General features: G+C 41.0%; 1 protein-coding gene and 1 non-coding gene across 2 annotated transcripts in view; both read left to right on the top strand.

Moving 5' to 3' along the window:
• Positions 1–2171: 2171 nt before the first annotated feature.
• Positions 2172–22293, top strand: part of LOC145401633 (UDP-glycosyltransferase UGT5-like) — a 60932-nt gene continuing 40810 nt past the window's right edge. Inside the window, exon 1 of the mRNA XM_080273826.1 lies at positions 2172–2321. Coding sequence (XP_080129952.1) covers positions 2172–2321 — 150 coding nt within the window. The remainder of the gene's footprint in view (positions 2322–22293) is intronic.
• On the top strand, positions 3172–3290 carry LOC145401854 (5S ribosomal RNA). The gene has a single exon (XR_013897693.1). It is a non-coding gene; the product is annotated as a 5S ribosomal RNA (ribosomal RNA).

The following is a 22293-nucleotide window of genomic DNA, read 5'->3' on the forward strand; positions in this document are numbered from 1 at the left end:
TTTATCATTCACTCCCCAACTAACTTCTTTGGCACCCTATCGAACTCTCTTTACCTATTTCCAGAACATTTTCTCACATTCCCTCCACTTTACACTAAAGTTCCTTCCAAATTCCTCATCCACTATCTTCTTACTCTCTCTTACTAATCTTTCCACCTCTCTCTTCCTCTCTACATACAACTCTCTTTTCCTTCTCTCAACTTCTTACACGCCCCTGTTTCTCATCCACATACTATATGTCTTCTTCTTTTGTGCCACAGCCTCTCTCACCTCTTCATTACACCATGCTGTTCCCTGCACCCCTTTTCGTCTTCTCTTCACCCCACACACCACCTGACATGCTGCTCAGATTTCTTTTGTGAATATCTTGCACACACCTTCCACGTCCCCCATCTGCTCGAATCCATATTTACCCAATCGCTCCTCCACTTCTTTCTTATATTCTGCCTTTTTTCCATCCTCTTGTAACTTCTCCACCCTCCTTGTATGAACTACTTCCTCCTGTCCTTCCCTTCTATTACTCCATTTCATTTGGACTTTGTGGTCAAAAACTTCAGTCCCCCAACCTCTATATACTCTTGCATCCATTACACACCTTCTCATCCTTTCATCCACATACACATAAACAAACATCGCATTCCATTCATTCAGTTCACCACCTACCCTTCTCATCACTCGCCACGTATACCTATGGATCACTTTGTGCCTGAAGAGGGTATTAGCCATCACCAACCCCCTACCGGCACAAATGTCCACTAAAGCACTACCATTCTCATCCGTCTCTGCAGGCACACCCCACTCACCAACTACTCCCTCCACCTCCACATTCCCTACTTTTCCATTCATATCTCCAATCAAAAACACTCTCTCATTCCTTTCAAACTTTTCCATGCACCATGCTACATTTATCCGGAACTCTTCTCTCACTCTGCATTGGCGCATACACTCAGACAGTCACCCACATTTGTAGTCCAACTTTCACTCTTATCCACACAATCCTTGAGTCAACTGATCCGTATTCTCTTATATTCTCCTTCCATTCCTTACACACAACAATACACACTCCTTCTTTTGCCTTCTCATTCTGTTTTACTCCTGCACATATACCCCATCTATACTCTCACACTCTCACCTCCCCATTTAGTTTCAGTTAATCCACATACGTCCGCCTTCGCACCTTAAGCACCTGGACAATCTCTCGCTCTTTCACCTCATCATTTGCACCCCTTACATTCCATGTAGCTATCTGAACTACGTCCTTTTTTCGGTTCTTAGTCGTCACCTTTTGGTCAGTCCTGGTCCGAGGCTTCATGTTCGTATTTTTAGTTAGTTGTTTTCCGGGGAGGGGCACTAACCCTCTGTCAACCCACTTGTTGTCACGTAAGGAACACGTGTAGGTTGGTTGTAAGGTTACCACCAGCATGGTAAGTACTTTCCTGGTTTACAGGAAATCATTTGGCTTGTCATTCAGTGTAGAGCTACCCTAAAAACAGAGTACAGTACCACTACACTAAGTGGGTGGATGATGGACGACCCCACCTACCACCTATAATAATAATAATAATAATAATATTATCATTATTATTATTATTATCATCATCATCATGAAAATAATAATAATGTGAACTTTTGTTTCTCCAAAGCACCAGCCTCTCCAGTGTAATTCACTAGCAATTATATCACGCTTTAAACTTAATACTTAAATGTACTGTAACATTATGTATATTCAGTACAAATTTAGTCTGGAAAACTAGCAGTAACTAAACCCTGTAATTATCGATCACAACACATCTTTCAAGACTGCAGTTTCACGAAAAGACAAAGGCTTTTAGTTGTCCGTCAAATGATGCAACAGAGGTCAACTGTCACATTGATAAAGGCGACCTATGAGTATTTTATAACCAAGAGGCCACATGTGATAACGACTGATCAGAGGAAGATGAGTAAAGTACAGCTGGTTGTTAGAGACGCAAAGCAACAACAGCATCAAAACTGAATGTGCCAACAGGTGTTTTAACAGTTCAACACTCAGAAGATACCTGGTAGACCAATCCACAGTAAATTATAATAATCAGCACAAGGCAAAATCATTGTTTGAAACAGTAGTAAGAGGGGCGTCCTTGCAAACCACCGAACCCCCAGCTCCCCTAACTGTACATTGTGGTTTGCAGATGCGGGTGTGGTTGCTGCTGGTGGCTGCGGTGGCGTGTGTGTCATCTGTGCAGGCGGGTCGTATCCTCTTCCTCAGTCCTATAGCGTCAAAGAGCCACAAGAACTTTTTTATGGGCATCGTCAACGCACTGGCAGACCATGGCAATCAGGTGACTTATTACACACACACACACACACACACACACACACACACACACACACACACACACACACACACACACACACACACACACACACACACACACACACACACACGCACAAACAAACACACTAGAGAGAGAGAGAGAGAGAGAGAGAGAGAGAGAGAGAGAGAGAGAGAGACCTTTATAATGTGCAGTCAAGTGACTTAATTACACACACACACACACACACACACACACACACACACACGAGAGAGAGAGAGAGAGAGAGAGAGAGAGAGAGAGAGAGAGATGACGCAGATCGCTTTGCATCTGGCCACACCTTAAAATATCTTCATATGAGTGAAGCTCCGTACTGGGTAAATTAAATGATTTTCTAATATAGCAGACCAAATATAAGCGAAACAGTGTTGTCCAAATAAATGAATACAGTACATACAATTCAGTGCATCAAAAGAATCCACTGATACAATGATAATATCAGCTGGGTGTCGTCACTATCACCAGGCTGGCAGCAGGGAGGTGCAAATTTGTAAGTAAATCTTACCGTATCTTTCTAATTATGAATTATCTTTCTGCATGATGAGTACTAGCTTTGGAAAAGGTGCTATGGAAGGAGTTCAATTAAGAGATAAAAGGTAGACAAGCCAAAACTGGTTAAGTTTAAACATATATGGTAATAAATTAGTAGAGAAAGTGAATAAACTGGAGACAACTTTTCAAATGGAAATAGCTGAAATTAAAGATGAACTACACATGCAGGAGGAAGAAAATGAAAAAAAATAAAGGAATTAGACAAAAAAGACACAACAATAGATGAGCTGTCGTTTAAGGTAGTTTCACTGATAATTAAGACAAGTGAAATGGCCATGCCACGTTGAGTACACCGCTTCCCATCCGATCAGCGAAGTTAAGCAACGTTGGGTCTGGTTAGTACTTGGATGGGTGACCGCCTGGGAACACCAGATGCTGTTGGCATCCCTACGTGTCAAGTGGGGTTGGTGGAGGATTAGTGTCCCTCCCTGTAAAACAATTAACTCTAAGCCCTTGGCCACCCCGTTTGGGATACATGGCGTCGGGCAATGGATGGATGGATGGAAATGGCGAATACAGTTATCAACCATGAGAGATTTAAGGAGTTCAAAAATGATACAGAGACTGCAAACAAGCAGTCTGGTAGATCAAAGCCGCGATATTGATGAGAAGATAACCCGGGTCAATGAGATAATGAGAAACTGCAGAGATGAACTATAAACTATGTATGCTGAAATGGTTAAAGTAATGAAGGATCTAGAAACAAAAGTCGAAGAAAAATGCATTAGAAAGGAAGTGAAAGAAATGATTAAAAACAACCCAAAACTGGTCAAGGAATCAGCAGATATCAACAAATCTCCAGTAATCCCTGAAAAAGATGAAGATGAAAAGAAACAGAATCTCGAGAGACAAAAAGGAGATGGTAAATATAATGAACATATTGAAAAATGTATCAGAGGACATCTGTGATCAAGATATGGAGGAACACAAAAGGCTAGGGCAATATGAGAGAAATAAGACAAGGACCCAGAAAGTAACCTTCCAAAATGTGAACACTGTATTGAAAATATTTAAAAATGCTAACAAACTAATGGAAAAAGAGTAATTAAAAAAATGGATAAAAAAAAGGCATAAACCAGGAGGAATGGGGATAACTATAAGAGAAGAGGGAAGAAGCAAAAAAAAAAAAAAAATGAGGAAAGATCAGAGGAAGAGAGGAGCATTTTTTTTTTTTTTTTTTTTTACAAAGTAGTGGGATTACGAGTAAGAAAGTGGTACATAAACAGAGACTAAGATACGAGAAGGTAGTAGACTCAAACAATGTCAAATATGTAAACAACATGATCAAGTTGATGTACTCAAATTTAGATGGAATCGTATCCAAATTTTTAAAAATAAAAGACTATACCAAAGAAATGGAACCTCATATTATTTGCCAGACTGAAAGAAAATGAATTCCTAGGATATCAAAGGACACGCTAAGCTCTGAGGATTACAATATATGTTGAAGTTATGGAAATTTGGAAAAAAGGAGTAGCTCTAGTATTAACAGAGAACAATCTACACGGCAAAGAGATAGAACTACTTTTACTCTCAGAAGCAGAACTGATTGCATTAGAGATTGACACATCTGAAGGAAATATAATGGTCGCAAATTTATACATGTCACTCAAAACAAACACATGGGAGAGAGGCGAATATGAAGACCTGGTACAAAGTTAAATTCAGAGTTTAAGAGCTCTGCCACAGTAGATAGAATGGAAGTGAAGTCTGAAAGAAATATAGTAACTGAAGATTTCAAAACAGATATAAATTGGAATACTCTAGATGTAAGAAGCAGTGAAAGCTGTTGGGATCAAAAGCTCCTGAATCTTGTAAAGTTTTGCCTAACACAACATATGAAGAAAAATACCAGAAAATGAGGGCTAGATGATCGATCATTATTAGATCTTATATTTAGCAGACAATATAACGATATCGACCTCATAATGTGTCACCCTCCATTCGGCAAAAGCAATAACTATCTATTTATTGCCAGACGCCTCAATTCCGTTTGGGGTGGCCACAAACAAATCGCCTCCAAGTCGCCCTGTCCCCCGCCATTTCACTGCCCTGCTCCCAACTCACAGCCCCCCTCTCTCATATACCTCTCCACCCCAACCCTCCATCTCATCCTCGGCCTCCCCCTCCCTCTTCCCCCCTCCACCTCACTCATGTACACTCTCTTTGTCAGTCTTTCACCCTCCATCCTCTCCACATGGCCAAACCACCTCAGTGTGTTCCTCCTAACGCTTCCTATCACATCCACATCAACACCACAACGCTCCTTTATATCCTCATTCGTCAGCCTGTCTCTCCACGTGACTCCACAGGCTCCTCTTAAATAACCCATTTCCACTGCTCTCACTCTTGACTTGTGTCCTTCCAACAATGTCCAAGCTTCACTTCCGTACGTTAGAGTTGGTATCACAATACTGTCATATAGTAACTTTTTCACTTCCATGCTCACTTCCCTGTTCCTTATCACTGCTTTCAAAGAACCAGCAACCTCTCTTCCCTGCTGTACCCTTTCAAGCACTTCACCCTCCAAACCTCCACCCTTACTCATCACACTACCCAAGTACTTAAACGTACTCACATTTTCCAATTCCTCACCATCCAACCTCGCTGTACATTCACTAACTTCACCTCTCTCAAGGACCATCAACTTACTCCTCCCTACATTCACCTTTAGATTCCGTTTCTTACACACTCTCCCAAACTCATCCACCAAGTCTTGCAGCTCCCCCTCGTCTTCACTCAACAACGCAGTATCATCTGCAAACAACAGTACAGGGAGTTTCCAAACACTATCCTCTCTCACCAGGGCCACCCCAACATCCACTACCCTACCTTGTACCTCTTTTATTACCCCATCCATGTACAGATTGAACAACCATGGAGACATGACACATCCCTGTTTCAAACCAACTTTCAAAGAGAAAAATTCATTTAGTTCACCATCCACACGCACTGCAGCCTTCGCATCATTGTACATACTCTTCACAGCATTCAACAACTTCCCATCTACTCCATATATTCTTAACACTTTCCACAATCCTTGTCTATCCACCCTGTCATATGCTTTCTTCAAATCCATGAAAGCCGCATACAACTTCCTTTCCTTCTCTAGAAACTTTTCCACTAAAGATCTAAGAATGAATATCTAATCTACACAACCTCTTCCCTTCCTAAAGCCTCCCTGTTCTTCTCCAACTAATTTCTCTGTTCTTTCTCTAACTCTGTCTATAAGTATCCTACCATACACTTTTCCTATTATACTAAGAAGACATATGCCCCTATGATTACCACACACTTCTTTTTCCCCTTTTCCTTTGTACCGCGGAATAATTATACTGACTTCCAATCCTCCGGGACTCTACCTTCCTCCCAGGCCAATCTGCACATCTTCCACATCCATTCTACTACTATCTCTCCCCCATGCTTCAGCATTTCACCACACACTCCATCAATTCCTGGGGCTTTCCCCGATTTAACTTTCTTCATTGCCTCCACAACTTCTATCCTACTGATTTCTTCCTGTCTTCTCACCTCCCTCCATCTCCCAGCCATTCCCCAGCCACTTATACTCGTATTACTTCCATCCTCTACGTTCAACAATTCCTTAAAGTGTTCTCTCCATCTGATCACCTTTTCTCCATTCTCCACTAGTATTCTACCATTTTTTATCTTTCAATCCCCTGGTAGCTTCACTTCCACCCTGTCTTACTCTTTTCACCTCTCTCCAGAACATTCTCTTACAGTCCCTCCACTTTACACTCAAATTCCTTCCAAATTCCTCATTCACTCTCTTCTTACTCTCTCTTACTAATCTTTTCACCTCTCTCTTTCTTTCTACATATAACTCTCTCTTCCGCCTCTCAACTTCTTCCACGCCCCTATTTCTCATTCATTCATTGTATGCTTTCTTCTTTTGTACCACAGCCTGTTTCACCTCTTCAGTCCACCATGCTGTTCCTTGCACCCCCCTCCGTCTTCTCTTCCTTCCACACACCACATCACATGCTGCACATATTTCTTCTGTAAATATCTTACACACACCTTCCACGTCTCCCATCTGCTCCAATTCATATTTGCCCAATCGTTTCTCCACTTCTCTCTTATACTCCGCCTTTTTCTCATCCTCTTGTAACCTTTCCACTCTCCTTGCAACTACTCCTTCCTCTCGTCTTTCCCTTCTTCTATTCCTCCATCTTACTTGCATTCTAATTCTGGCCACCACCAAGTAGTGGTCAGAAAGTCCACTCCCCCAACCTCTATACACTCTTGCATCCATTACACATCTTCGCATCCTTTCATCCACACACACATAATCGATCATTGCCTTCCTTTCATTCAGTTCACCACCCACCCTTCTCATCACTCGCCATGTATACCTGTGGATCATTTTATTCCTGAAGAGGGTATTGGCTATCACCAACCCCCTCCCAGCACAAATGTCCACTAACGCACTCCCATTCTCATCTATCTCAGCAGGCACACCCTACTCAACAACTATTCCATCCACCTTCACATTCCCAACTTTACCATTCATATCACCAATCAAAAAAACTCTCTCATTCCTTCCAAACTTTTCCATGCACACTTCTACATTTGTCCAGAACTCTTCTCTCATTCTTCTAGCATGATCTTGCGTTGGTGCATACACACACACAATCGCCCACGTTTGTATTCCAACTTTCAACACTACCCACACAATCCTTGACCCAACTGATCCATACTGTCTTATGCTCCTCTTCCATCTTTTACTCACAACTATACATACTCCTTCCTTTGCCCTCTCATTCTCACCTGCTCCTGCACATATACCCCATCCATACTCCCATTCTCTCACACTTTCTCCTCTCCATTTTGTTTCAGTTATTCCACATACATCCACTCTCGCACCCTCAAGCACCTGGACAATCTCTCTCTCTTTCACCTCATCATTCGCTCCCCTTACATTCCAAGTTCCAATTACCATGTCCTTTGTCCGGTCCTTGGTCGTCATCGTTTGGTCAGTCCTTGTCCGAGGCTTATTGTTTGTTTTTTAAGTTATTTGTTTTCCGGGGAGGGGCACTAACCCTCCGCCAACCCTTTTAGTCGCCTTTTACGACAAGCAGGGATACTGGGGGAGTATTCTCGAAAACCCCCCCTACCCCCAGGTACTTCATAAAAGTAGATTGGGAAAAGGAGCTTAGATGACAAGATATAAATGTTATATATAGAAAATCCTGTGAATATTATGAAACATGAGTCCATAATTATATCCCTTAGCACAAAGAAGCACAAATAAGGATAAAGAAGTGGTTTAACACAGAAAGTAAAAAATCGAAAAAGAAGAGACTTGCCGTGGAATAGATACAGAAGATAGAGTAGTAAGAGGGCATATAACAACTATAAACGGACAAAAAATTATTATACAAGGCTAAGGAGAGAAGCTCAAAGACAGTTTCAGGAGGGCATTATAAACGAAAGTAATGATCAACCAAAGCTGTTTTACCACTACATCTGAAGCAAAGCCAAAGTCAAAGATAAAATACAGTCCATCATGGACAAGGGGAGAACCTAAATCCAAGAAAAAGATATTTGTGAGGTTCTTAACAAAAATTTCCAGTTTTTATAAAAGAAAGTAATTTTGAGAGAGATGATAGGGAACATTCATGCCCACACGTTTTACCAGGTATACGAATATTGGAACAAGAGGTACCGGAAGAGTAGAGTAAATCAGACAAAGGAAAAGCAAATGTTCCTGACGAAATTTCAGATTGTGTGCTAAATAAATGTGCAGAAGAATTAAGCAGACCAATATAATTTTAATATTCAAGAAATCCTTTAGTCAAAGTAAACTAACTGATATCTGGAAGAAAGCAAACATTGTTCCCCTATTTAAAAAAGGAAATAGGCAAAATTCACTCAACTACCGAGCAGTATCCCTGACCAATGTTGTAAACAGGCTACTAGAAATGCTAATACGAAAAAAATGTGTAAATCATCTGGAAAAATACAATTCGATAACAGAAGTGCAGTTCGGGTTTAAAAGAGTGTGTTACAAATCTATTAAGCTACTATGATAGAGTTGCAAAACCACTACAAAAAAAGAGAAGGATGGGTGGACCATATCTATTCAGATTACAAAAAAGCTTTCGACAGAGCACTGCACCAAAGACTTTTATGAAAACTGTACCATCAAGGAGGAATCCAATGTAATCTGTACTGTTGAATGCAGGATTTTCTCAGAAAAGAAATGAGAACAGTACTAAGGTGTAGTTACGCATCATGGAGGAAAGTTACTAGCAGAGTTCCATAGGGCTCAGAGCTAGCACCAATTATGTTTTTAGTATATACTGTATAAATAATATAGACAACAACACTGGAAATGGAAGCTATCTAAATATGTTTGCCGATGATGCAAAAACACAAAGGAGAACTACAAACACAGACTCTTGCAGAGATCTACAAGAAGAATTAAATAAGTTTCATGACTGGAGCAACTGTTGGGAAATGGAATTCAGTGTGGACAAATGCTATGTAATTAAGTTTGGTCAAAGTGTAAGAAAGACCAGATTGGGATTATAAGTTGGGAAATTCAACTGTACACATATCCGAAAAGGAGAAGAACCTAGGAGTGATTACAAATAACAGACTATCTCCGGCTGACCACCTAATCAAAAGGTACAGAACACGCATACACTGCTGGCTAATATGAGAGTAGCATTCATATATATATATATATATATATATATATATATATATATATATATATATATATATATATATATATATTCGTATATGAAGACATGATGAGAAAAATGATAACATCATGCATCAAACCAACTCTGGAATATGCAACAGTAGTCAGGAAAGCTCATCTCAAAAAACAAATGGATAAGACTGAAAAAGTACTAAGGGCTGCTACAGGATGGGTGCCAAGTTTAAAGGATCTAAGCTATGCAGAAAGACTAGCAAAACTGAACTTACCAACATTAGAAGAGAGAAGGAAAGGAGGAGACATAATTATGCTATATAAGAGAAAGAGAAAATAGTCATCAGTGAGTATATAATCTATGGGGAAGCATCAGCACGAGGACACTACAAAAAACTGCATAAAAAGAGAGATGACAAAGACATAAGGAAATTCAGTTACCCAATGACGGCAAATGTTCACTGGGATGCACTACCGAATGAAATATTGTGTGCTGAAACTGTTCATGAATTTAAGGATATGTATGATAAAAATGGTTAAATACATGGGACAGTACGAGCGTGACCCATTCCTGTAAAGATATAATTAAGGTAAAAACACACGAGAGAGAGAGAGAGAGAGAGAGAGAGAGAGAGAGAGAGAGAGAGAGATTACTCGTCATGCAGTATTACCCCCTTCATCCATTGTTTCGGAACCTCAGGCGGTTTGGATGGTAGCAAATGCATCTGCTAATCCTCCTGATGTAAATATAATTCCACAGACTCTGCCACTGTGTATATGTTGTTTTACCAGTAAAACAGTGTTAAGAAGCGAGATTTGCCAATTAGGTGCCGATATGTTTCTCGACGTTTCCCGATATTTACCGTAGGTTCGGATATGAGTCAGTTGCCAGTTTGCCTGCTGTTTGTGAGCGTAGTTATTCCCGTATGTTATGCATTATTTTTCTGCTCTTTTTCTTCATAATGTTTTATTTAAGTGATTGTTAAATTATGTAATTTAAGTTCGTATGGTAAATAATTTAGTGTTATCGAGGAAAACTCTGGCATGTTTTGATGTCTCCTTGTTGGTACCCATTGTTGCTAGGGGCTGATGCAAGACCAGAACATTCCAGATTTTTTTTTTTTTTAATTTATTCTAGGAAGAAGGAACCAAAGGCCACGAGCCCACAAAATGTTCCTTCCAATAGAAAAACAAGATACATGAGAGAGCCAAATTCAAGATCCGATCATTTCGAGATGCTTGGACACACTGTGTTTGAAAGACTGGAGATCATAGTTAGCAGGGAATACAGACAGAGGGAGACAGTTCCAGAGTTGACCTGTTCCATAAATGAAGGACTGGAAGTAAGGGTTAACTCCTGCATTAGAGAGCTGGACAGAAATGGAATGAGAGTTTGCTGTTAGACCGATGCTATGCTCCCGTCATAGAGGTGGAGGAATACAAGCAGACAGTTCAAAGGAGCAGTGACCATTCAAGTTCCGATAGAAAAGAGATAAAGATGCAACAGTGCAGCGAAGAGACAGAGGTTGAAGGGAGCCAGTAAGAGGGGGAGACTTGATGAGATGAAAAGCCTTTGACTTCACCCTCTTAAGAAGACCTGTATGTGAGGAGCCTTCCCACACATGAGAGTTGTACTCCATACAGGGATAGATAAAGCCCATGTACAAAGTCAACAACTGCGCAGGGGTAAAGAAGGAACGGAGTTGGCTTAGTACACCTAAGCTCTTGGAAGCTGATTTTACAAGAGATGTAATATGATCTTTCCAAGATAAGTCACGAGTGAATGAAACCCCAAGCATGTTCAAGGATGATGCAGGATTGAGCTGAATATTCTTAAACATTAGTGAGTACACCTGTGGAAGATTTTGTTGAGTTAATAGTTGTAAGAACTGAGTCTTAAACTGAGTCTTTGATGCATTAAAAACAACAAGATTATTTTTACCCCAGTCAGAGATACGAGCCAAGTCAGACATTAGGTGTGCCATAGCCTCATCTCTTGTCTGTTGAAGTAACTGCTGAGATGGACGTTGCAGGAACCGAATGGAAAGGTGAAGGGTGGAATCATCAGTGTATGAGTGGATAGGGTTAGAAGTACAGCTTAGAAGGTCATTGATGAATAAAAGGAAGAGAGTTGGTGATAGGACAGAGCCCTGAGGAACACCACTGTTGATAGATCTAGGAGATCTACAACGGCGGCTATAGAATGACCAGAAAGGAAGCTATAGGTGAAGCCACAGATAGAAGGATAGAAACCGTAATACGGTGGCTTGGAAATTAAAGACTTATGCCAGACTCGATCAAAAGCCTTTGAGATGTCAAGTGCAATGGCAAAGCTTTCGCCAAAATCCCGAAAGGAGGATGACCAGAGTCTGAATGGTAGGTGAGAAGATCGCCAGTGGAGCGACCCTGACGGAACCCATACTGACGATCAGAAGGAAGGTTGTGATAGGGAAAATGCTTTAAAATTTTTCTATTAACAATTGACTCGAAAACTTTTGAGATACAGGATGTTAAAGCAATTGGACGATAGTTAGAGGGTTGGGAATGGTCACCTTTCTTTGGGACTGGCTGAATGAGAGCAAACTTCCAGCAAGAAAGGTACAATTTGATAGGCAAAGGTGAAAGAGTTTACCAAGGCAGGGTGTAAGCACAGAAGCACAGTTCTTGAGGACAATAGGAGGGACCCCATCAGGACCATATGCCTTGTTAGTATTGAGGCCTGTGATGGCAGAAAGTACATCAGCTGAAGAAAATTTAATATCAGCCATAAGGAAGTCAGAGGGGGGAAGGAACAGCACCGGAATCGTCTAAGGTGGAGTTGGAGGAGAAAGTCTGAGTGAAGAGCTCTGCTTTATCAGTAGAAAAAATAGCTACGGAACCATCAGCGTAGAAAAGAGGAAGGAAAGATGATGAGGTAAGGTTGTTAGAAAGGTTTTTGGCAAGGTGCCAGAAGGAGCGGGAAGAAGTCGAGCTGGAGTTGAGAGCATTTAGTACGGATGAAATTATTTTTAGCTGAGCGAAGAACAGACTTAGGATGATTCCGGGCAGAAACATAAAAAAGATGTGATTGAGGGGTGGGCTGGCTCCATTACCTTTTATAGGCCCTCTCCTTGTTGCGGACAGCATTAGAACAAGCGTGATTAAACCAAGCCTTTCTTGCCTTAGTCAGAGGATATGAGAAAGTAATGTATGCTTCCATGCCCGAGAGAATAACCTCAGTTATGTGCAAGGCACACTCAGATGGCTCCCGACCATGGAAGCAAAAATCATTCCATGGAAAGTCAAAGAAGTACTGCCTGAGGGCCTCCCAATCTGCAGCTCCAAAGTGCCATAGACGGCATTTCTTTGGAGGGTCCACAGGCCGTACCAAAGCGATAGGACAGGTTAAGGTAATAAGGTTGTGACTGGAGGAACCCAACGGAGAGAAAAAATTAATAGTGTGAGAAGAAGGATTAATTGTGAGGAAGAGGTCAAGTATGTTGGGGCTCTCTCCAAGGCAGTTAGGGATATGGGTAGGGTGCTGTATAAGCTGCTCTAGGTCACTAATGATAGAAAAGATGTAGGGTTGTTCATCAGGTGGATCAGTGAAAGGGGAGGAGAGCCAAAGGTGGTGGTGAACATTGAAATCTCCTAGAATGGAAATTTCAGAGAAAGGAGAAATGGATAGAATGTGTTCCATCGTAGAAGTAAAATAGTCGAAGAATTTTTGATAGTCAGTAGAATTAGGGGATCAGTAAACAGCACAGATATATTTAGTCAGAGAATGACAGGAAAGCCGAAGCCAGAGTGTAGAGAATTCAGAAGAATCGAGTTCAGGAACACAAGAGCAAGATAAGCCGTTGCGTATATACTGTATACACAACAGCCACCTTTGTCTTTGAAATGAAGAAGAGTGGAGAAATTGCAAGATAGTGAGAAGAGGACAGAGTATAAGAGCATAGTGGAAGAAAGATTGGGAAGGTATGAGCTAGAGCAGATGGAAGGGGTGGAAGACGTATGTAAGATATTCACGGAAGAGATAAGCGCAGCGTGTGAGGCGGTTTGTGGAGTGAGGAGGAGATGCAAGGGTGTGCAAGGGACAGCATGGTGGAATGATGAGGTGAAACGAGCTGTGGAACAAAAGAAGAAGGCATATGGTGAATGGTTGGCGAGTAGAAGTAGGGGAGAAGATGAGAGAGAGAAGAGAGAGGTATATGTGAGCAGGAGAAGGGAGGTTAAGAGACTGGTGAAGGAGAGTAAGAAGAAAGTGGATGAAGAGTTTGGGGAGGAATTTGAGTGTGAAATGGAGGGAGAGTAAGAAATTGTTTTGGAAGGAGGTAAAGAAAGTAAGGCAGTGTGAAAGGGGAAATAGTAGGGGAGTGAAAGATAGGAATAATAGATTGTTGGTGGAGAAGAGAGAGAAATTGAGGAGATGGAAGGAGCACTTTGAGGATTTGTTAAATGTAGAGAGTGAGAGCAGTGTGAGTATAAGTGGTTGGGGAATGGCTGGGAGAAGAAGAGATGAGAGGAGGGAGGAAGAGATCAGTAGGTCGGAAGTAGTGGAAGCGATGAAGAAGATTAAGCTGGGAAAGGCCCCAGGAATTGATGGAGTGTGTGGTGAAATGCTTAGGTATGGGGGTGAGATTGTTGTGGAGTGGATATGGAAGTTGTGTAGATTGGCTTGGGAAGAGGGAAGGGTTCCAGAGGACTGAAATCAGGTATAATTGTTCCTCTGTACAAAGGAAAAGGGGAGAGAGAAGTATGTGGTAACCATAGGGGTATTTGCCTTCTTAGTGTGACTGGTAAAATATATGGTAGAATACTCATTGATAGGGTTAGGCATATGACAGAGGAGCTAGTTGGAGAAGAACAAGGGGGATTTAGGAAGGGAAAAGGGTGTGTAGATCAGATATTTGTTCTAAGATGTTTAGTGGAGAAGTATCTAGAGAAGTGGAAGGAAAGTGTACGCTGCCTTCATGGACTTGGAAAAAGCTTATGACAGAATAGATAGGAAAGGTATGTGAAGGTATTAAGAATATATGGAGTGGAGGGGAAATTGTTGAGTGCTGTGAAGAGTATGTACGAGGGAGCTAGGGCTACGGTGCGAGTGGATGGTGAGCTGAGTGAGTTCTTTGATCTCAATGTGGGACTGAAACAGGGGTGTGTAATGTCTCCATGGCTGTTTAATATATATATGGATGGGGTCGTAAAGGAGGTACAAGGTAGGGCAGTGGATGTGGGGGTGGCCCTAATGAATGAGGGTGAGATTTGGAAGCTTCCGGTGTTGCTGTTTGCTGATGATACAGTATTGTTGAGTGAAGATGAATGGGAGTTGCAAGGTTTGGTGAATGAATTTGGGACAGTGTGTAGGAGGAGGAAACTGAAAGTTAATGTAAACAAAAGTAAAGTTATGGTGTTTGAGAGGAATGAAGTCACAGAGTGTGCAGTGAGGTTGGATGGTGAGGATATGCAGAATGTGAGTGCATTCAAGTACTTGGGTAGTGTGATGAGTAAGGATGGAACTTTGGGGGATGAAGTACGTGAAAGGGTACAGCAGGGAAGGAAGGTTGTTGGCACACTGAAAGCAGTGATGAGAAATAGGGAGGTGAGTATGGAAGTTAAGAAGTCACTGCATGATGGTATTGTGATCCCTACCCTGACGTATGGAAGCGAGGCGTGGACCTTGCAAGAGGGGAACAAGTCAAGAGTGAGAGCAGTGGAAATGAGTTACTTGAGAGGAGCATGTGGAGTGACATGGAGGGACAGGTTGACGAATGAAGAAGTGAAGGAACGTTGTGGGGTAGATGTGGATGTGGTTGAAAAGATTAGGAGAAATACACTGAGGTGGTTTGGACATGTGGAGAGGATGGAGAATGAAAGACTGACTAAGAGGGTGTATGTAGGTGAGGTGGAGGGGGGGAGAGGGAGGGGTAGACCGAGGATGAGGTGGAGGGATGGAGTTGAGAGGTATATGAGGGAGGGGGGGGTGAGTTGGGGGGAGGGGAGTCAAATGGTGGGTGACAGAGTGACTTGGAGGCGTTTTGTCTGCGGCCACCCTTTGCGGGATTAGGGCGTCGGGCTATAGATAGATAGATAGATAGGAGGATACAGAAAAGGGTTTCCTGTTAGTTGCCTCAGACAGCTGAATCTCAGTTAGGAAAAGAAGGTGAGGTTTAGAGGAGGAGAGGTGGTGCTTAACAAAGCGAAAGTTAGAGGAAAGGCCGCGAATGTTGCAGAAATGAAGAAGTGAGTCAGATAGTGGTTCCAGGCAAATTGAGTTGTCCCCGGGAGAGGGGTGGCAGGTGGGGGCATTTATGCTTCCCCCCCCCCCCCGGGGGACTTCGAAGCTGTGTTATCTGAATCCATGATTTGTTTTTAAATTTTGGAAAAAGTGTAGTGTGTACAGTGCATGAGTTTGGAGCTGACAGTTAGAGAAACTTGTGTTGGGGGGGAGAGAGAGATAGAGTGAGAGAGAAGTAGATGATTCTCAAACAATGCAGGCTTATATAAGGATGGATAAGAGACTAGAACGAGTCCAGTCGGTTTTGGTTGAGTTTGAGTGTAGTGCAGTGTCAGTGAAGATTGTATATTTTTGGTACTTGTGAAAACAGTGGCAAACAGTGACGTGTACTGAAGTTTGTATATTTTCGGTACTTGTGTGATAACAGTGAAATGTTGTCATGCATTAAGTGTAATAGCAATTAGTAAAGTTTGTATAGCTCCAGTGCTTGTGAGAACAGCGAAGTGAAGCTGGAAAGCATTAAGTGGAATTATTTGGAAAATAAGACAGTGAACTTTAAGGAGCCAGTGTTTATTTTTGCCTCTTCTGTACTGTACACCTAAATGCTGGCTGACCATAGGAAGAACAACTCACTGGGCAACGTCCTTCCTATACTGGACTACTGCTGTTGCAGCCTGTGGCAGTGTGGGATGCGGACATAACAATAATTTATACTCCGCATGAACAGCTTTTTGCCGAGTGAAGTTAGGTTCTTTTTTTTACTTTTCCCATCATTCTGTTATTCTTTTCAGTGATTCAATTTAGGGCATAATTCCACATTTCTTGGTAAGTTAGATAATATCACAGTAAGTGGATTTTCTACTCTTCATTTCGCTGGTAAAGGGAGTTAGTATATAGACTGGCTATCTCCCTAGTAATTCAATATTTCATTTATAGAATAATTTATACATTTATAATAACATCCTTATCCATTTTTTTTTTTTTACATTTCTTTTCGTCGTACTTTAAAAATATTACCTCTTTCAATGTCATCCTTGTTGAAGACCTTCCAGGAGTGTCCTGGTTGTTTTGCTCGTCAATATTTTTCGGATTACTTCTCATCACCTGTGTTCAAACTATGTGCATGAGAAGAAATTTGGAAGACGGCTTAGCTGAATTGCGGAGAAATTACAGGGAACTCAAGGCAGAGTTTGAGACACTGAAAAAGTTTGTAGCAGCAAATGTCGGAGTCAGTGATAATTTTTCAGGAGGAAAGATGCATAGAAACCGACCCCCTTACCAGCTCCTGCCTATCAAGCAGTCACAAACGATACTGTAACTTTCTCCCCCAGGAATTCTGTACTTCCCTCGCCAAGTGAAATCCCCTTTACTGCAGCAGGAAATGGCGCACCTCCTTTGTATGTATGTAAATTTGGTGAGAAAGCACCTCCCCCAAACTACATACAATCACTACCAGATCCTTGCTGAAGCGGTTGACCTGATCAAAGAAACAAGGCTTACTGGGGATTCCACCGAACTTGGTCAGCTGGAGGAATTTTGTGGACACGCCCACAGCAGTAGGAAGAGATACTGTTTTCCAGGAGGTGGACTATGTGATATTACAGAAGCTTTTGATGAGGTCACAAGAGATGTAAACAATAACATTCTCAACAACAATCATCGCAGTACAAACAATTTGAAGTGCAACAGATCAGAGGAATTCCTAGCAAAGTATCATGAGATACTCAAGCAATTTAAAACAAAGTCCAGAAAAGTAATAATGTCTAGCATACTCCCAAGGATCAGTGCAGAAAATAGCCTCTGTGACAAGGCCTTCAGCATAAATAACCATCTAAAATCTCTCTGAACGCAAGGAGGAGTCGACTTGGTCAATCTGTGGGACCAGTTCTATGATCGGCATATTCATTTCCAGAAAGATGGTCTCCATTTGGACTTGGTGGGAGCTGCACGGCTAGGTAGACTTTTATATGATAAACTTGCCCTCGTCAAAAAAAGAAAAACGTGGAGCGTCCGGGAGCAGCAACCTCAATGTGAATACCCACAAAGTCAGTTCATAAACTATTTGAGACAATTAGAGTCTGCCATGTTGATGCACATGGTTTGTGGAACAAATTTGAGGATTTAGAATCTTTTTTTTTTTTACTAGAAAATTATGACATCGTCGGAATCACAGAGTCCTTGATTAACCCGTCACGTCCCGAGCTATTTCGCACCCCAACACCCCCCCAATCCCGAGCTATTTTGGATTTTTTTTTTTTGGCTGGAACTTCCGCTTTTGGTGAGAAACATCAAAAATTCATAGAGAAATCGCTCACCTGAAATCTAAAATACTCGATACAGGTAGCAGTACCTCTTTACCTTACTGGGTTTTCTATCAGGCTGGCTCCAAAGAAAACGAGTTCTATGGGAGGGTAACTATTCCACACCACTCATAAATGGTATTTATTTATTTATTTGGTACGAATTTATGTGTAGTATAAGAGTATATTGGTTTTCAAACAGTAATATAGGCATTATAAGCATTGTTTCACTCACTAACCCATCAACATACCTGACCTTTTTTGGCGACATTACTTGATCATCATTTCTGACTGTCTTCCTCTAATGCTATGTAAACTTTGTCCTCCACATTGTCATCGACTGGGGAATCACTCTGGCCCTGAATGTCTTTATTGGTGAGGTCACAGGTAACAGGTGAATTGTCGAGACAATGGCATGCAGGGGGGGGAGGTTATGCAGTGTAAGGCATTATCCCTGCCTGGCATCTTGTAGAGGAAGGTGTCCCGTGTATACGTACAGAAAATCACGCGCGAAAATTGAAAATTGTGCAAATTATGAACCTTGCAATTGCGCGACGTACCAGTACTTCGATGGGACTAGCCGTGACAAAACGTTGCAACGTACCCATACGTCGATGGGATGCCTCGAGTTAACACGTCTGACCATGACTTCTTAGCGGAATTCTCATTAAGAGGGTACAATATTTTTAGATATGAGCGACCACACTGTGCTGGTGGCGGTGTTTTACTGTATGTGAAAACTAATCTTCACACCCTTGTGCCATCCAATCCCAGTATTACCAACACAGATGCCAGTTATGCTCAACTGAATATTAAATTGCGTAAAATAAATATATGTTCCGTCCATCCTCCTCCAACACTGTCAACTGACACAGATGAAAAACTTTATGTTCAAACTGCAGAAATTTGTTGTCAAGAGGATAGTGTAATTTTTGGTGACATCAGTCTACCAGTAACAAAGTCAGGTGAACTGTTAACTGCTCACTCAGGGCATAAGCTTTACAAGAATCTTCGAGAAAGTGCCCTTTATAAGCACATACAATACCTAACAAGAGAAAACAAGCCTAACGACAAATGATAACCCATTTAACAACGTCTAAATCAGACCTGAGTTTAGTTCCAGCAATAATCGAATTATATAGTTTAATATTACTACTGAAAAAAATGAAAGAAACAGAGAGCAAAGAAAAAGTCCCATGCTATTGTAGAGCAGATTTCATCAGACTCACAGCACTACTTACAACCATGGATTGGAATCAAAGGCCTGAAACCGATGGCATAAACAAAACATTGGAAATATGCACCAAAAAATTTAACGAAACAGTAAAAGTCATGTGTATCACTACGTAACAGGGGTCCAGCTGGTAATAGTAAACCAAAGTTATGATCCGACGAAATTATAAGTAGCCTAATAGCCAAAAACATGTTTACTATAAATAAAAAACTACACAAAATAATGATAATAAATAAGTGTAAGATAATCTATAACATGCATCTAAAAGCCTTATCAGACAAAGCAAGAGGGCCCTGGAGATCCACACTGCTAATATGTGAAAATCAAATCCTAAAGAATTTTACAATTATATTAGAAAGAAAAAAGTTATGACTACATCAATAGGACCTCTAGAAATGAACAATGGCAAACACACAGAAAAGGAGGTTAAAATGGCAAACATTCTTAACGGTTACTTCGCATTTGTTTTTACAGTAGAAAACACCACAAGAAACCTACTGTCACCCATAAACCTGCAAACAGCACCATCCTTAGTAACTATACTATCCAAAATGGTGATATCCTTAAAACCATAAATAGTGCAAACGTAAACAAAACATTTGGCCAAGATATAATATCAGATGCAAAAAATGAGGCATTGCTGCCACTCTCTTTCTTATTCAGTAAATTGTTAAATACTTGGAGTGTCTCATGTGAATGGAAACTAGCATATGTAACACCAATTTTCAGAACAGGAAATAAGTTGCTCCCCGGAAATTACAGATCAGTTCTTGTATAAACTTTGTAAGGTGCTTGCAGTGAAGTTTTTTAGATCAGTTATACATATATTAGACTCGCCGACGAGCGGTTGTTATACGCAACTAGTTTTGTAAGTAGGTAATCTTAATTCCCATTGTCATGCAATGACAGGAGAGGTAAAGATTAGTATGGGACTATTTTTATTTGTCTTGGAAATATTAACAAAGTTTCTCACACTCGAGTGAAGTATAAAGTAGAGTCCTGCTAGCTACCTCCCTGTCTCGCTTTATCTCTCTGCCACCGTCTCGCTCCTCTTGCTAGCCTTCTCTCTTGCTCTTTCTGTACAACCTTTCACTACGATCGCCAGCCCCCTTCTGAGCTCTGATACCTACATTCTCGTTTAGCAGGGGTCGTGTCACGTGTGCTACACTGTTGTTGAAATGTTCTAGAAGCCTGTGTGTGTGTGTATGTGTATGTGTATGGTCACGAGGCGCTGTATGAGTGTGTATGATCATGAGGTGCTGTTTGTGGGATATTGTGCTTGTGAGAGTCATTCTGGAGAGGTGCTACCGTCATTTCCTTTTGGCCCCTAGGTTTGACATTGACCTAACCTCTAGACTATATACGTACGTTGCTAGCTATTATGTATTAAGATATTTTAGAGTCGTGACATCGCTCGGTCACGCAGCTGGCGGTCCTCTGACAGCAGTTATCATTGACATATTCTAATGTATTGATACATAACATTGATTATAATATTGTATAGATATAATATTCATGTTAATATTGCAGTGGTTCAGTAATATTACATTTTAAACATGTTGTATACATAATTGAATAAATGCAATATGATTAGATTGGTTATTGTATGACATTTTGTAAGATGTGTATGTATAACAGACATACACATGTAATTGTGCAATGGTAATACTGCTAGGTCATTACATTACATATGGATTTATCCCCTTAATAATGTCTAATATTTCACCTAACTTGTGTGATGATTCTGGTAATACAGAATTGTAGTAACATTGTATGAATTGTTACATAATTATATTGTAACTGTTACATATCGTTTGTAGTTACATAACTGTAGCAAGTGTAACGTAACTCTAGTAACACTGTTGTAATATTGTAGTAACATTGTGGTAACACATAACTGTAACATTGTATGAATTGTTACATAATATTGTAGTAACATTGTAGTAATGCATAACTGTAACATTGTATGAATTGTTACATAATATTGTAGTAACATTGTAGTAATGCATAACTGTAACATTGTATGAATTGTTACATAATATTGTAGCAACATTGTGGTAATGCATAATTGTAATAACTGCAGTAATATTGTATTAACTGCAGTCGTGACATAGCTAATCCGGTCGTGCTGCGGTCGATGATAGTAATGATGTGCCTTGCCACTTGCTCGTGGAGAACACTAATTTGCTTTTCGTTTCACTTATAGAAGGAGTTTATGTTTTAGTTTGGCATTTGTTGTAACACTTAAGCTTATTTTCATTTGTTTGTTATGTGATCTTATTCTTTTTTTTTTTTTTTTTTTTTTTGGTATGTATTGATTTTCTTTTGGAGGATGAAGTGCTTGAAAGGGTACAGCAGGGAAGAAAGGTTGCTGGTTCTTTGAAAGCAGTGATAAGAAACAGGGAAGTGAACATGGAAGTGAAAAAGTTACTACGTGACAGTATTGTGATACCATCTCTAACGTATGGAAGTGAAGCTTGAACGTTGTTGGAAGGACACAAGCCAAGAGTGAGAGCAGTGGAAATGAGTTATTTAAGAGGAGCCTGTGGAGTCACATGGAGAGACAGGCTGACGAATGAGGATATAAAGGAGCGTTGTGGTGTGGCTGTGGATGTGATAGGAAGCGTTAGGAGGAACACACTGAGGTGGTTTGGCCATGTGGAGAGGACGGAGGGTGAGAGACTGACAAAGACAGTGTATGTGAGTGAGGTGGAGGGGGGAAGAGGGAGGGGGAGGCCGAGGATGAGATGGAGGGATGGGGTGGAGAGGTATATGAGAGAGGGGGGTGTGAGGTGGGAGTAGGGCAGTGAAAAGGTGGGGGACAGGGCGACGTGGAGGCGATTTGTTTGTGGCCACCCCAAACGGGATTGAGGCGTCTGGCAATAGATAGATAGACAGATTTTCTTTAGTTTGTTTTTTCGTTTGTCTAAGCTTTTTCGGTATTGTCC

This window comes from Coenobita brevimanus, chromosome 56, assembly GCF_032717465.1.
Source record: "Coenobita brevimanus isolate Jiangsu-jjx chromosome 56, ASM3271746v2, whole genome shotgun sequence".
NCBI classification, from domain to species: Eukaryota; Metazoa; Arthropoda; class Malacostraca; order Decapoda; family Coenobitidae; genus Coenobita; species Coenobita brevimanus.